The following is a 16,596-nucleotide window of genomic DNA, read 5'->3' as shown; positions in this document are numbered from 1 at the left end:
ACATATATTCAATTAAAACTAACAATGATGATAATTAGTTTAAGAATGACCAAAAGAAGAAGTGATTAACATCAAGATCAGAAGAGTAAAGAAGGCCACTTGTCACCACGAGAAAAACGTTTCCTAAGTATGTGTTGGTGAGAGAGAGAGAGAGAGATTTTAAGGTTTTGATAGGAAAGGAAACTAATGAGTTTGTTGTGAAAAAGAGATGGTTTCACATGAAGTGTGTACCAATTGCACCATCTTCTACTTCAAAGATACAAGTATCCATCTCCAATCTTCAAATAAAATTATACAAACATCCATAGCTTTGTGAACAGAGAGAAGGAAAATTGTATTGAGTGACAATTTTAGTTTAAAGATTTACATTTTCGTAAATGAAACATATTATAGAGTAGAAAAATGAAAGACGTTTATAGAAGATGTTAAAAAGGGAAAAATGTGTTATAGTTTATAGGTTTTATAATGGAATAAACCTACCCACCATGGACGCAAGAGGTTGGATCCGACGGCTCAGGTCAACTACGGCAACTGCTCAACCTTACCTAACTCCGCCTCTTGATCGAAATTTCCGACATTCGTCATCTCCACCAACTCCCCACTCTTTCCTTCCCTTTCTCTACCAACCCATCCTTCTCTTCTTCATTTCTTATTGCTGCCTTCTGCCTACTTAACTCTCTCTTCTTCCACTTTTTCTCTCAATTACTCCTGTTCTATTGCTGTCCCTGCTGAATCCGGATACCTTCCACTTTGCCATGGCAAGTTCCTTGCACATTTTACCTGATGCTTCTCGTCTTGGATTCAGACACCAATTTTCTGGAGCTGATTCTACCTTGGATTCTGCTTTTGGATCCCTATCTTTCCCTTCTCAACGTCTTGCTCCCTCCCTCAAGTATGCTCTGCTTTCTTTTACTTTTATTCTTTCTGGGTTTTAGCTTCGGGCGATGATTTCTCTTTTGCGGACCATTTTTATGCTCTTTGAGTGAATTTATGGTTTTTATGTGGAATTTCTATGTTCCTTGTTGATGGGTCGTTTTTATCTTTGACTATAATTGCTGGGAACGTGTTATTATACCTTTTTTTTTCTCTGTCCCTTAAACTTTCCATTTTATGATAGGTCTGTACAGTTGACTAAGAAAGTGAAGCCAGTAATGGCTGGAAATATTCCCGACCATGTGAGTGTCGACATTTCTTTGAGCCCAAGAGTGAACTCTGTAAAACCTTCCAAGACAGTTGCCATAAGTGATCAGGCTACGGCTCTTGTGCAAGCCGGTGTGCCTGTGATCCGGTTGGCTGCTGGTGAACCTGATTTTGATACACCTGCCCCAATTACTGAGGTATTATCTTATGCTAAAATTTTTAGTGTTCAATGTCCAAGTTTTCTTTTGATGCTAGTATATGTATATTTTCATCTTTCAACGTGTGTTAGTCGATCCTTTTTACTCCTAAATGAATGTTAGGCTGGCATTAATGCAATTCGGGATGGCTACACTCGCTACACGGCCAATGCAGGAACATTGGAACTCCGCCAAGCAATTTGTCATAAGCTGAAAGGTTAGTTGTGTTTAGGGGATGGAGTTTTGGAAATATGGTTGAGTTGTATACTAGCTCCATTGAGTGTTTAGAAATGTGGTTGAGTTTTTCTCTCTTTGTCTCCAGATGAGAATGGGCTTTCATATACACCAGATCAAATATTGGTCAGCAATGGAGCCAAACAGAGTATTCTTCAGGCAGTTGTTGCTGTTTGTTCTCCAGGGGATGAGGTAAGGGTTTTCTTGGTCTTTCGATGAATGTAATAGATTTATACTACTCTGACAGTCAGTTGCAAAGAGATATGACTAGGAGGTACAATAGTTGAATCTTGATCCGAGTAGCTTATTCTTGGGGAGATATTAAGACAATTAGCCATGTAGTACCAATATTATTTTAAAGGAACTTCATCCATTTATAAAACAGTTCATGATTGCCTATTTTCCCCTGTAGGTTATAATTCCGGCTCCTTTTTGGGTAAGCTATCCGGAAATGGCAAGGCTGGCTGATGCAACTCCTGTGATTCTTCCAACACATATAGACAATAACTTTCTTTTGGATCCAAAGCTTCTTGAATCAAAGATCACAGAGAAATCGAGACTGTTGATTCTTTGCTCTCCATCCAACCCTACAGGATCTGTTTATCCAAAGGAACTACTTGAAAAGATTGCTGAAATTGTTGCAAAACATCCTAGACTTCTGGTGAGGTTTCTTTAACTGTGATGAAAGTACTGTATTGAACTGTTTGATCTTAAATTATCTATTGTTTGCAGGTGCTGTCTGATGAAATATATGAACACATAATTTACGCTCCAGCAACTCACACCAGCTTTGCATCTTTGCCAGGCATGTGGGAAAGAACTCTAACTGTTAATGGGTTCTCTAAGGTAATGAAAAGTTTGGATCTTTACTACTACCAACCATGTGAAAGTTCGTATGTGGTATGTTTAGCAATACAATTCCTTTACATTTGAAAGTGTAATGTTTTAGGCCTTTGCAATGACTGGTTGGCGACTTGGATATATTGCTGGTCCCAAACACTTTGTTTCTGCTTGTGGAAAAATTCAGAGTCAGGTATGTTTAAACTTTAGTATTTCTCATCTCTCTTAGCAGTTTGAGCTTAGTTATGCAATGTTCAATCGTTTTGAACTCGTCTTTGCATTGTGTTGACTCATTTTGTCTTACTTTCTTTTCTAGTGACAATGGTGAAAATATTTTTCTTTAGAGAATGTCTTCATCCATTTTGAGCATCTATCCTATTATTGTGTACTTAGTAGAAAGTAAAGGTAGAAAAAAAGGAAATCCAGGAAGGTTGTTTTGAAACCACAGTTGACTTGGTAATGTAGAATGACTTTTGGAACTATCTTGGATCTCCATCTCTGGAAGTAGGGTATACAAGTTTTTATATGGTTATGCATATTTTCAAAATTCCAGACAAAGGTATAGGGATACTTTGAATTTCTGTTTCGTGTTTGAGAATTTGATGTAAGGATGATGGCTGAAGCCCCAGGGCAACAAAAGTGTAAAGGGACTGAATACCTATTGGAAATTCAAAGTTGGAACTTTAACTTGAGATATGGAATTATTCCCAATGCACAAAAGTCAATATGTGTCCCGCATCTCGTAGGGATATCTTTTTTATTTATGCAATAGTTTCTCTTTCTAAAAAATATGCTGCAACCTGAGATGGATCAAATTCTTGGATTAAGTTTTCAAATTGTTAATTGTCAGAGCATGTTTTCCCATCACCAACTTACTCTGTATATTTGTTATGATAGTCCACTTCAGGAGCAAGTAGCATATCCCAAAAAGCAGCTGTTGCAGCTCTAGGAATGGGCTATGCTGGTGGGGAAGCAGTTGCCACGATGGTGAAAGCCTTCCGAGAACGTCGTGATTATTTGGTAAAAAGCTTTGGCGAACTCGCAGGTGTCAAGATTTCAGAACCTCAGGTCCCAACTACAACCTTTTGCGTGTTCTTTGCCAACCCATCCTTATCTTTCATAATTTTGATGTCAGTGTAATATCTGAAGATTTTGTAACTTGTTGTAGGGAGCTTTCTACCTCTTCCTTGATTTCAGCTCTTACTACGGAGCTGAAGTTGAAGGATTTGGTGTAATCAACAATTCAGAGTCACTTTGCAGATATCTTCTTGAGAAAGGCCAGGTAGAGGTTCATCAAGAAGCAAAACATCATATTTTCTCACTAATGGATTTTTCTCATTGTTCTAAAATTTAAAGCCTTTCTTAGTTTATTATCATCCTAAGAGGTGCAATCGATACGGTTGTTCGAATTTTCAGGTTGCTTTGGTTCCAGGGGATGCATTTGGTGACGATACTTGCATTCGGATTTCATACGCTGAATCCCTCAGTGTATTGCAAGCTGCTGTGGAGAGAATTAAGAAAGCACTTGAAGCAGCTAGGCCTGTTGTTCCAGTTTAACAACTGCTAATGTATGGAATTTGTAATACAAGCTAGGGCTGTTGCTCTTCAATGGTTCCTATTTAGATTATTGATTTAAGCTGCTGAAATTTGTATTCTAATGTTTGGGTTTAAATAAATAATAATAAAAGAACATTAATCTTTTGTTTGCCCCCATTTTTTGTTATATAGTCTACGGTTAATTTATGTAATAAAAAGTTGAAAACCCCTTCTTTTGGCAACAGTTGAGCCATATTTGGGTAAGGAGAACAGGGAAGTGATGTAAGTAGAAAGTTTAAGAATCTACTGGACATTTTAATTTTCGTGCTAAGTTTGAACACAACCCATTGTCACAGCATTGTGCTTCGCTACGATAGAGTGCCTTGGCGCTCATCGATGAGCAAACATATGCGTTCCTCGATGACCAAATAACTGAGCTCTCTTGTTTGATGTTAAAGAATATTGGTTCATGTGAATCTGTCGAGGAAGCACTTCGGTCGAAATGTTTTGATTTGACATATTGAGATACAGAATCGGAGTTTGTCATTCATTGTAATGTTAGAGAGATATATCACCGTAATTGAATCAAACATGTTGATACTTAAGTTTTAAGATCAAACATGTTGTGTTTGATACTTAAGTTTCTTTTCTTAAAAGAGAAGAAAAGAGAGAAGTGAATAAGAATGACAGGAAAACTAGAGAAGCTTTCTATCCAAAGTCTCTGTCATACATGAAACTTTTAATTATTTAAACATCTAATTCAGAGTGATTTTTAAAAGAACAAAAATGACTTAAACTCTTTTATGTCCTTAAACAAGTAAATGAAAAAATAATTTAAACATTTGTCCAAAGTTCTTCATTAGGACAGGAAAAAAAGGAAGGGTGTTATGATGGTTATGAATTTTATTGGATCTCTCTCCCTAAGTCAATTTTGATAAATTGTAGAAAATGTCTAAAATGAGAAGGTAGTTTTTTTTTTTTTTTTTTCCTTTTTAAATGTCTATTCTTTAAAAGAAAAAAAATTGCATTATATTTTTGTAGAGAGACCAAGTTTATTTTGATAATTGATATGCATGGAATTTATCAAAATTCCACCTTTGTCTATAATTGATTAGTCATGTATATTAATAAGCTTAATTTTAATTTGATAAAGATGAATAGTTGAAGAAAGGGATCATAAATTAAGACCCTAAAGTCAATAATGTTTGGTAGTGGTTGGTAATTCAAAAGTATTGAAATTGTCTACCAACCAATATTGACTGTTCATCACAGTTTAAAATGTTGATACTGAAATATTGGTTCTACAAAAAATTTGATAAAAATATAGATAAAATTTTGATTTCAACCCATACTTCTGAGATAAATTACTTCAATTCAAATAGAAAATTTGTTATTTAAGATATCCATAGATTACAAGAATTTGGTTATATTTATAACTTTTTTAATTCATTTTGCTATATATTGAAAAACATGAAATAAGTTGACATGCTTTTGTATGAGATTTATATTAATGATATTTGACACCTTATTTTTTTTTGTATTTTGTGGATTTTTTTACATGATAAAATATAAACGTTGAACCCATGAAAAAAATGGATATATTGATATAGAAATTTCTACATGTCCATGAAAATTTAGTACTATGCTATGGATATATTTTTCTGTTGATAGTTTTACTTCATTTTAACACTGATCATTACCACATGCATTCTATTATTGTTATCATATGGTATATAAAATAATAATGTGTTGATGTGTATCATTCAATTGAAAAGAATAAATATATGTTGGTTCATTCTGCTTATGAAATAGTGTTGAGGGAGCAGAAAGAAAATAACAATAATGGAAAGTGTTGAAGGAGGAGAAAGAAAAGAGTGAAGTGATTTTCACCGACGGAGCTTTACCAACGTTGTCTTTCTATTCTTTAGTGGCATTTTTCATTAACTAAACGAGAGAGAGAGAGAGAGATCAGACGATGAACGGAAATATATAATGGAATCAACAACATATAATTGATTTAGCACACATCAATATATAATAGTCACAACATAAGACATGGCCAAAGATTGTTCTGAAAGGTAAGTTTTTATTCCTGATTTAAAAGGGAAAGAAAGACCATATGTAGATATTGATAATGGGTACAATAATTGTTCTTGATGATCTTGTTTTTAATTTGTTTCAAACGCAGGCGCCAGATTTAACATTACAAATGCATGGAGAGCACTCAGAGTCTGTTTCGCAAGGCAAAAGCGTAGCAGGACACACTCTTGCTGTGTTTTCTCCACCTGAGAGCTCAATCGTCTCATCGGCGGTGATCGTGGTGACAGATTGAGCCATAACCACCATGAAAACCACCATAGCCACCAAAGCAGCCTTGTTCTTCATCTCCATTATCCTCTTCTTGATATAAACCCAAATAATTCTTATGGTTTTTGTGCTAGGCTTTCCTTGTAAGCCTTTGTATTTATAGGGGAATGTAGCAGTCAATCAATGAAACTTTGTGCCAATCAAAACTTTATCCATTTTCATACTTTAAGCATCAAGAAAAAAAAAAAAGTCTCTAGTGGTGTCCTGATCTTGACCTTTCATTTAAATTTTATGTGTTTAATTTAATACCCACATCATTTATTCCACATTTACTATTTTTCTTTCTAATTCTAAAATTTTGGATACAATATAAAATTTTGTTATATAGTGTAAATATTTTGTAAAATTTATCATTTTATATATGTATATTTAATGTTATGATTTTTTCTCAATTTGGTATTCAAAAGATTGTAAGTCTTAGCTTTTTCTAAAAATCTTAAAATGCTAATGATGTGTTAGTCTACTTAATTCTGAATTACATAAAATTTCGGCGATGAACACTTCGATTCTTTTGATAACAATTTTATTTCTTGTTTTTTGTTTTTGTTTCTCAATTTTTAAGAAATAGACTTGTTTGATAACTGTTCTCATTTCTTATGTCTTGAAATGTTGCAACTGAAAACAACTTCGAAACTCCACCCTTCGGTTACTTCGATTTAGTCGAGAAACTAACTTGCTCCATGAGTTCGACCCATACACATATATGTCATTTATAATATAACTCTTTTAAAATAGTAGTATTCTAAAAGAGGGCACAATGATTAGGTATGGTGCATTATTCTAGCTCAAATGCTTCTTATCTCTTCATGACACAAACTATATATTTTTAAAAGAAAATTTGATAATTTTATTTTTGCATGATGTAAGAGATGTGAAATATTTGACATGAGTGTTCATCTTAAAACAGGGATGATTTAGAACTTGGAATTAAAGTTAGCAGATTGAGTTAACTAACTTGGTATTGGTAGTGTTGGTGTTAAAGTATTGACACAATTTTAATTTACTATAACCTATGTCATCAAGTATAATTGTTTTGGTAAGTACTCAATTTTTTAGAAGGTCTTGAACACTAACCAATATTGACTATATTGAATACATACCAAGTTTGTTGGCTTATATATATTAATTATGCATGATGTAGACATATATATGTGTGTGTATAATCATTTGATTTTAACTGATACCTACTCGTATATCCACAAATTTATCAGTAGTAGTTCTAGTTTGTTAGTAATATAATTAAACGTTCAAAATAGTATTTTTAGATAAAATATATGAAACCCCAAGTTTTGAATCTATATATATTATATTTCTAAAACTATGTATAAGTTCCAATCGATTTTAAGCACAATCAAGTTAATACCAAACTCCAAGAGGATTTGGGGTTTACGATGGTAATGAGCGTAGCTTCTTCACGATGGCGGCTTGATGAGGGCTTCACACGACAGCTGCTTGACGGGAGACCATCAGGGTAAGGGCTTGAGGAAGAAGAAGAAAAGGAATGAACCCAAAACAATATTGCTTAGTGTCCTTTTGGGATTATTCATTGATGGCCAAAATATAAACTTTTGTTCTTGACAGACTAATGAACGTCAACCAAAATTTTTCCTGACGTTCATACCGAAAAGTTCATTATTTCTCAATATTTTGATAGAACTTGCATATTTTTGTGTTAACAAAGTTATTTTTATTGATGTTTGTGCACCTCATCTTAAACATGAATATAATCTTTAGTAGTTTATTGACACGAAACTGTATAAAAAACTAATAATAATCAACACTAACATGAAAGTAATGGATATCGATATTATTTTGCACTTCAACAAGCTGAAGGGCAAAAAGAAGCAAGGTTTATTCTGCATTAAACATAGAGAAAAAAGAAGAAAAAAGAAAAAACACAAATGAAACATCAATACAAATTACAAACTTCATTCTTCTGGTTCTTTTTCCCTTCTCATTTTGTTTGTCAAATGCAGGAGCCATTGTTACAATAGCATGGAGAACACTCAGAATCAGTTTTGCATGGTAATATCATAATAGGACAAACACGAGGAGGCGGTGGCGTATCATAATAACTTGCTTCACCGTTGGTTGGGAGTTCAATCCCCTCATCCATGGCAGCGGTGACAGTGGCTGATCGAGTCATAACCACCATCACAACCACCATGGCCACCAAAGCAACCTTGTTTTTCATCTCCATATGTGAATCTGATCTCTCTTTCTAGTATATGGTTTTCATTGGCTTTCACATGCCTTGTATTTATAGCTGAAAAGAACAAGACAATTAATCAATATATATTGATCCATATCCTTTTTTGTTTAGTTTATTATTACAAAGGTTTGTTCATACATGAAATATGGTAGAATTTTCCCAATGTCTTCCATGTGAGAAGATAATGTTAACTAAAGGTTGTTGTCAATGGCGGCCATATTGTTTTTATTCTACTTCATCTACACGCCATTTTTTTGCTCATACGAGAGGGAATTAATTTATTATTAGGGATTTGAATTTTGATAACTTTTTTTGCAAAAAAAAACAACTTTTGAGTCAAAGTTATAAAAAATATTTAAGTTTTGAAATCTACATTTTTCTTCAAATTTTAAAATATTAATTGTTTAGATTATTATTGCTTGACTAATTTGGATTATACATATAAACTTTTATGGTTTTGAAATTTAATTTTGTAAATCGATGCTAAACTTTCACAATTTTGATAATTAAGCTCATAGATTATTGAGTCGGTTCAAAATAAATTAATTGACAATCCTTTCCAAAATAGAGGTACATAGTACACTCATTTGCCTATGTCCTTTATGACCAAAATTCCAAATCGATGTCTCGTTTTGGGATGGTACCGAAAACAAAAGCTACGAAGATATATTATGAACAATATCATATCATTGTGGAGATATTTGAGAAGGTTAGTTACTCAACATACATTTGAGGAGCGGAATTTTTCAAGACTAGGTGTCCTTCTAGTTTGTAGCTTTTAATGTCGGGATTACAGTGTCATAACAGGAGGTTGGTTCCAGTGGGGAGCATCGTTGTGTGGGCACTTGATTGAGCAGATTAACAAACGATGGTGCTTGTGGTGAGGGTTTTGCTCGAGTCTTTTTAGTCTTTAGAGTGGAAGGAGGTTTTATTGAATATCGGTGATTTTTGTTATGTTTGAGATGTTTTCCATGGTCTCTCTGATACCAAAATAAGGTTTTGAAGCTCTGGAGTTGAAGGGTTTCTCACACTTGAATACAAACCTAGCTCACTCACCATTATACAAGGCAAGAAGAAACAATAAGGTAAAAAACTAGAAGATTGTAACAACCTAACCACACCCTTTGATGAGGGTTATTAGATTAGGGAAAAGATTACAATCAACAAGAGAGATTACATGAAGATAAACAACAGTAAATTGGTGAGAACGACATTATTATATAGTCAATTCAATAAGATCCTAATGCTTCTGCAACATATGAAAAGTAATTAATTAAGGTTGAGTGGAAAATCATCTTTTTGCCTCTTCCATATTTCCATTTTCTTCTGCCTAGCAGATTCCAAAATAATGCTCAAAATCATTCTAGATATTACTGGAGAACAATCACGTTTATTGAATTAAAAAATATATAGTCAATAAGAAAGGCTTTCCTCCTTAAAAGTTTACCAGATTAATAGTTTAAGCTTTTGGGATTCGGTAATTTACCATAATAGAATAATTGAAATTTTGAAGAAAACAACATATAATCAAAAGATATATACAATCATTTTTTAAAATAAAAAAGCATCGATAGTCCAAGTCCACTCAAAAAAATTTAAATAGATTGCTACGAACAATTCTCAGGAAACATCGATGAATTTTGTTAAAGTTGTTCCGTAATGATTAAATTAAAAGATGTCATTGCTTACAATTTTTCTACCTTACCTCTGGTTTAGTGTCTGCTCAGGTGATTAGTTTGATATTGGGTGAAAGTTTTATATATGTGGTTCTAAGTGGACTGAGACTTGTCTTCTAGAAATTCATGTAGTTTATTTGTGAGTTTGATTGTTGTTCATTCTTATCGGTTATTGCTTTATTTTCGTAGTGTTCTGTGAGTGTCTTGATCGACGACTATACTATGAAAACTTCTTCCTTTTTTAACGATATACTATCTTTGAAAACAAAATTCTAATTTTGGTTATGTTTATCTGTTTTTGATCGTGAGAGAATAGTTGGTTGTTCATTACTTGGTCTTTGCGTTGAATTGATAGGCGCCCTCCATAGTTGACACCGCACAGTATCCAATTGGCTTTATACAATATGGACTTTCTCAAAAACACCCCCAACCAAAACCACATTACACAGATATTTCCTTCACAAAATATGCTCACATTAACTCATTATTATCCTCCAACCCACTTCCAAAATCTTATTATAAAACCACATTTTGTTATGACTTTTGTGTATATGCTTTTCATTTTCTCTTATAACACAAAGAAGAATAAAAGTTAGGATAATATGGAGGGTTTAATTCCTTATCTTTTCCATGCAATGAAGAAGCAAAAGCCACGCCACAGCTATAGAAGCCAATCCGTAGGTTCAAGCAGGAGCTACCATCTACTGATCACTGCCAACGATGAGTCGTCGCACCGACGAACACGATCAGATTACCAGCCACCAACATTCGAGTTTTTGGACCAACGATCGACACGGGAGTTAACACATTCCCGCAGTGTCAACAAAGTCGCCTTTGGATCATCTACTAGACCTAGTAATGGATTTGAATCTAACTTCTATTCTTATACTGGTCAAGTTTCAAATAGGCCTGCTTATAATTATGGTAATCCTTCTCGTTGAAAAAAAATTAGCAAAATGTGAGGAGGAATATGATTATTACTTAAAACTCTAATTAGCAATTTGGAAAATGTTTTTTTCTCACTCTTTAATCTTCTTCTTTTTATTTGTTGAATTGTAATATTGTTTGGTGAAGATCAATGTGTAAAGAGGTGGATCTAGCTCTCCATGAAAATATGGTCTGAGTAGCCATCTTGTATGAATTTGAAATTGTACATTAAATTTGTTGGAAATTGAATATTCTTTTCTTTAATTTGGTTTGAATAATGAAGCCCCCATCCAAATTGTAGTGGACAAAAGTTTGATTTTTGCAAAAGAATTAAATCGATCCCTCCTTCCCTGACTTCACGTACATATATGGCTAAATATTATTTGTGAACAAAAAGTTTTTGCCAATTACATAAACATATAGTGACAGAAGTGAAGCTTCAATTTGGCGTATATTGGGGTGAGCTATAATTATCCATTTAACCAAGGGTGCTGTGAGCAATGGGGTAAGCATAGCGATAGAAACAGCAAACTCTGACCATCTAGCAAGTAACTTTGAAAAAATGGCAAATATATGGATCTAACACAGAACATAATGTCAAACACGATGTCTCAGATAGTATATATATGATGACAAGATCTGTTTTACAGCTATATATTTAAGAACCTTGACAAGTATTCACCATGTTTCTAAGAGATAAATTTGACTCATTCTGACTGTTCTATCTTGAAAAATTGAATCTTTAGTTGCTACAAGATAATTTAGGAGTTTACAAGTAACAAATTATCATAAGATCGTGCGTGTACGTGTCATGATGAGAAACTCTATCACTATCGGTCACTGCACTTCTATTTTACCATAGTTCCATTATAATAAAATCACATCTTCATGTTATTGAATGACAACCAATTCTTGTTTATGTGGTCAGATGCTAAGATTTAACCTTGATTAAGGATATGAATCTAAAGAAACAAAAGGTTAGATTAATTACTTTGCTTAACATGTTTGTGAGCGTTGTCTTCACATCGATAAATATTGTTTTTAATCAACTTTGGAGTAAAATCATATTGCATAATACTATTTAATTAATTACTTAGAACAAGTAATTATTATAAATCTTAACTAAAAGTAGGAAATTACAACTCAAAAATCGCTTACAGGAATCTAACTAATAATTTTTACGTTTGACCTATTTACTTCTTCTGTTCTGATTTGCCTTCTACTATCACCATTCACTTTTCATTACTTTTTAATTTCACAGCAAATATCAGAACTCTCTTTCCATATTTATTTTATACCATAAGCAATTTAATAAAAAGAAATTAAAGGTTGTTTGTGGTTTGACTTCTACTTCAACTACTACATTCAAGGTAAGTAAAATAATTATAAAATTATTTTGGCACAAAATTAGGCTACAAATGTCGTTTGTTCACTCCTCTTGGTGTTGCTCACCATCGTTGGTGGAGTTTGTAGGCTTCACAGAGTACCTTATAGTCTAAACACAGTCATCTCATGCTTTGGTTTGAAAAGTACTTTTCCACGGTAATGACATCGTTTGGTTTTATTACTAGTCATCATCACTAACTTTTGATTAATAATAAATCTCTACCTCTTTCTCTAGTTTTACAATATTGAGTGATGCTAGTGATTATTAAGCAAAATACCAATTTTAGAGTATATATATATAGAGAGAGAGTATATACACACATACACACATATATACATGCATATATATATATAGAGAGAGAGATATACTCATTTCACGACTATTATTGTGAGATAATTACGAGAGACGACTTCACAAACTAAATGCCAAACTAAGATTTTTGAAACTGTAAAATATATTGTAATCTTCTTCAAAATAAAAGTAGAAAAAGTAAACCCAAGCACGTGGAAGAAAGTTTCCATGCACAATACTGAAGTGGCAAAACATAGAAAGTGTAAAAATTACACAAATTGTGCCATTGCCAGCCAGATGGAGGATAGATCCCACATCAGTTTCAAGTTTCAAAACCAAATTAAAATGTGTAAGAAAATCTCAAACTTCCACACAAGTTAAAACCCCTGCATTTAATTTTTTTTGTAAACATAATCCCTGAAGACAACCTCTTTCACTTCTATAAATGGGAACCAATTAACAAAACAAAACATGAAACAAAAAGAAAAAAGAAAAGAAAACATTGAAAAAATATGGAGAGCAAGAAGATTGTTGTGGTGGCAATAGTGGCAACGATAATAATGCAGGCGGCGATGTCGTCGTCGGCTTCTTTTGTTGTCGATGACAAGGACTCGATAAAACTCGTCACTGACGGTCGAGCTCAAGCGGATCAAGATATGAATAATGGATGCCCAAGAAAGATGATGATAAAAGGAGGAGTGTTTAAGGAAGAAGAAATGGTGTGTCCTAAAATCCTTATGAAATGCAAACATGACTCTGACTGCTTACTTGATTGTGTTTGCCTAGAGGATATTGGATATTGTGGTGTTAGTTAATTATATCGTACCTCTTTGTTATAATGAGGATCACTAGCTCTCTCTATATGTGATCACTCTCTCAGTTTCAACAATATGCATAAATAAAATCTGTGTAATGTTTGGGATATTTTATATTTTGGACACATTTTCAAAGTGAAAAACATGCATGTGGATAAGTTATTCTTTAGTCAACCAGTACTTTATATAAAGTATTTGGGATACACGTCCAAAATTTGCGTCACACAAAGATAAGTATTTTAGACCTTCGCTTCACCGTCACATTTGCATGATATCAAATTTCAATATTTTTTCTTCGTTCTCCATCTTATTATTATTACTAGAAACAAAATTCATTTAATCTTTTGCTCTACGATAAATAATATTAATGTTGTTCACTTTGAAAGAAGAAGCCATATTGATTTTAACGTTTATTTTACCTGAATTACTTCAAAGCATGAATAAAAACATTAAAAATTTACAAGTAACAATTTATCATAAGATCTCACGTACTTGTCATGATGAGAATTGAAACTCATCACTATCAGTCACTGGACTTCTTTTTTACCATAGTTCCATTATAATAAAATCATATCTTCATGTTTTGAGTGACAACCAATTCTTATTTATGTGGTCAGATGCTAAGATTTAACCTTGATTAAGGATATGAATCTAAAGAAACAAAAGGTTAGATTAATTACTTTGCTTAACATGTTTGTGAACGTTGTCTTCACATCGATAAATATTGTTTTTAATCAACTTTGAAGTAAAATCATATTGCATAACTAATTAGATCATGTTATTTAATTAATTACTCAGAACAAGTTATTATAAATATTAACTAAGTAGGAAATTACAACTCGAAATCGCTTATAGGAATCTTACTAATAATTTTTACGTTTTACCTATTTACTTTTTCTGTTCTGATTTGCCTTCTACTATCACCATTCACTTTTTATTAATTTTTAATTTCACACAGCAAATATCAGAACTCTCTTTCCATATTTATTTTATACCATAAGCAATTTAGTAAAAAGAAATTAAAGGTTGTTTGTGGTTTGACTTCTACTTCAACTTCTACATTCAAGGTAAGTAAAATAGTTATAAAATTATTTTGGGCACAAAATTAGGCTACAAATGTCGTTTGTTCACTCCTCTTGGTGTTGCTCACCAACGTTGGTGAAGTTTGTAGGCTTCACAAAGTACCTTATAGTCTAAACACAGTCACCTACTGCTTTGGTTTGAAAAGTACTTTTCCACGGTAATGACATTGCTTGGTTTTATTACTAGTCATCATCACTAACTTTTGATTAATAATAAATCTCTACCTCTTTCTCTAGTTTTACAATATTGAGTGATGCTAGTGATTGTTAAGCAAAATACCAATTTTAGAGTATATATATATGTAGAGAGTATACATATATATGCATGCATATATATATATATAGAGAGAGAGAGATACTCATTTCACGACTATTATTGTGAGATAATTACGAGAGACGACTTCACAAACTAAATGCCAAAATAAGATTTTTGAAACTGTAAAATATATTGTAATCTTCTTCAAAATTAAAGTAGAAAAAGTAAACCCAAGCACGTGGAAGAAAATTTCCATGCACAATACTGAAGTGGCAAAACATAGAAAGTGTAAAAATTACACAAATTGTGCTATTGCCAGCCAGATGGAGGATAGATCCCACATCAGTTTCAAGTTTCAAAACCAAATTAAAATGTGTAAGAAAATCTCAAACTTCCACACAAATTAAAACCCCTGCATTTAATTTTTTTTGTAAACATAATCCCTGAAAACAACCTTTTCACTTCTATAAATGGGAATCAATTAACAAAACCAAACATGAAACAAAAACTCAAAAAACAGAAAAGCAAAAATTGAAGAAATATGGAGAGCAAGAAGATTGTTATGGTGGCAATAGTGGCAACAATAATAGTGCAGGTGGCGATGTCGTCATCGGCTTCTTTTGTCGTCGATGACAAGGACTGGATAAAACTCGTCTCTGACGGTCGAGCTCAAGCGGATCAAGATATGAATAATGGATGCCCAAGAAAGATGATGATAAAGGGAGGAGTGTTTAAGGAAGAAGAAATGATGTGTCCTAGAATCCTTATGAAATGCAAACATGACTCTGACTGCTTACCTGGTTGTGTTTGCCTAGAGCATATTGAATATTGTGGTTAGTGTTTATTTATATGGTACCTCTCAAAACCATGGTGTTTTTGTATATATTAAGTCTTTGTTATAATGAGGATCACTCTCTCTCTGTATGTGATCACTTTCCCAGTTTCAACAATATGCATAAATAAAATCTGTGTAATAATGTTTGGGATATTTTATATTTTGGACACATTTTCAAAGTGAAAAATATGTGGATATAAGGTATTCTTTAGTCAACCAGTACTTTATATAAACTATTTGGCATACACCTACACGTCCAAAATTTGTGTCACTTAGTAAATATTTTAAACCATCGCTTCACCCTCACCTTTGCATGATATCAAATTTCAATGTTTTCTTTGTTCTCCATCTTATTATTATTACTAGAAACAAATTTCATTTAATTTTTTGCTCTACGATAAATAATATTAATGCTGTTCACTTTGAAAGAAGAAGCCATATTGATTTTAACGTTAATTTCACCTGAATTACTTCAAATATTAATAAAGTTTTCTCATTTGGTTTATATACCATGAACATCTCTCGAGCTCCTTTTCAAATCTACCCTGTTTGCATTAGGTTGAATATTAGTATTTAACTGATTGGATTCGGTTTAATATTCAAAACTCTTAGTTCTTCTTATATATGCTATAATTTTCCCTTTCTTTTCTTCTAAAAGATTATAAACTGATTAATTAGTTTTTTAAAATATATATTATTCTTGATAAAGCAAAATGAAGAAGAGACAAATAACATAACCCGTCTTCCATCAAATACGAACTTTGTTATGTAATTATATCATCATTAACCTTCTCCTGAGAG

The 16,596-nt window shown here is 32.8% G+C and overlaps 1 protein-coding gene across 1 annotated transcript; it reads left to right on the top strand.

The window, feature by feature from the left end:
* Nucleotides 1-436: 436 nt before the first annotated feature.
* On the top strand, nt 437-4,124 carry LOC101212914 (bifunctional aspartate aminotransferase and glutamate/aspartate-prephenate aminotransferase). Its single transcript, XM_004152229.2, has 10 exons — nt 437-892; nt 1,118-1,337; nt 1,461-1,554; nt 1,660-1,763; nt 1,984-2,232; nt 2,304-2,417; nt 2,521-2,604; nt 3,309-3,479; nt 3,580-3,693; nt 3,828-4,124. The coding sequence occupies exons 1-10, from the start codon at nt 756-758 to the stop codon at nt 3,966-3,968; spliced, it is 1,428 nt and encodes a 475-aa protein (XP_004152277.1). The 5' UTR covers nt 437-755; the 3' UTR covers nt 3,969-4,124.
* The last annotated feature ends 12,472 nt before the right edge of the window (nt 4,125-16,596 follow it).

This window comes from Cucumis sativus, chromosome 4 (assembly GCF_000004075.3).
Source record: "Cucumis sativus cultivar 9930 chromosome 4, Cucumber_9930_V3, whole genome shotgun sequence".
NCBI lineage: Eukaryota > Viridiplantae > Streptophyta > Magnoliopsida > Cucurbitales > Cucurbitaceae > Cucumis > Cucumis sativus.
This window is presented reverse-complemented; position numbering and strand designations above follow the sequence as displayed.

Bases quoted from the DNA above. Each gene is read 5' to 3' on its own strand.
- LOC101212914 (XM_004152229.2), top strand. From the start codon at position 756: ATGGCAAGTTCCTTGCACATTTTACCTGATGCTTCTCGTCTTGGATTC. The intron at 1,555-1,659 runs GTTAGTTGTGTT...CTTTGTCTCCAG, and splicing joins AATTTGTCATAAGCTGAAAG to ATGAGAATGGGCTTTCATAT. The intron at 1,764-1,983 runs GTAAGGGTTTTC...TTTCCCCTGTAG, and splicing joins TTTGTTCTCCAGGGGATGAG to GTTATAATTCCGGCTCCTTT.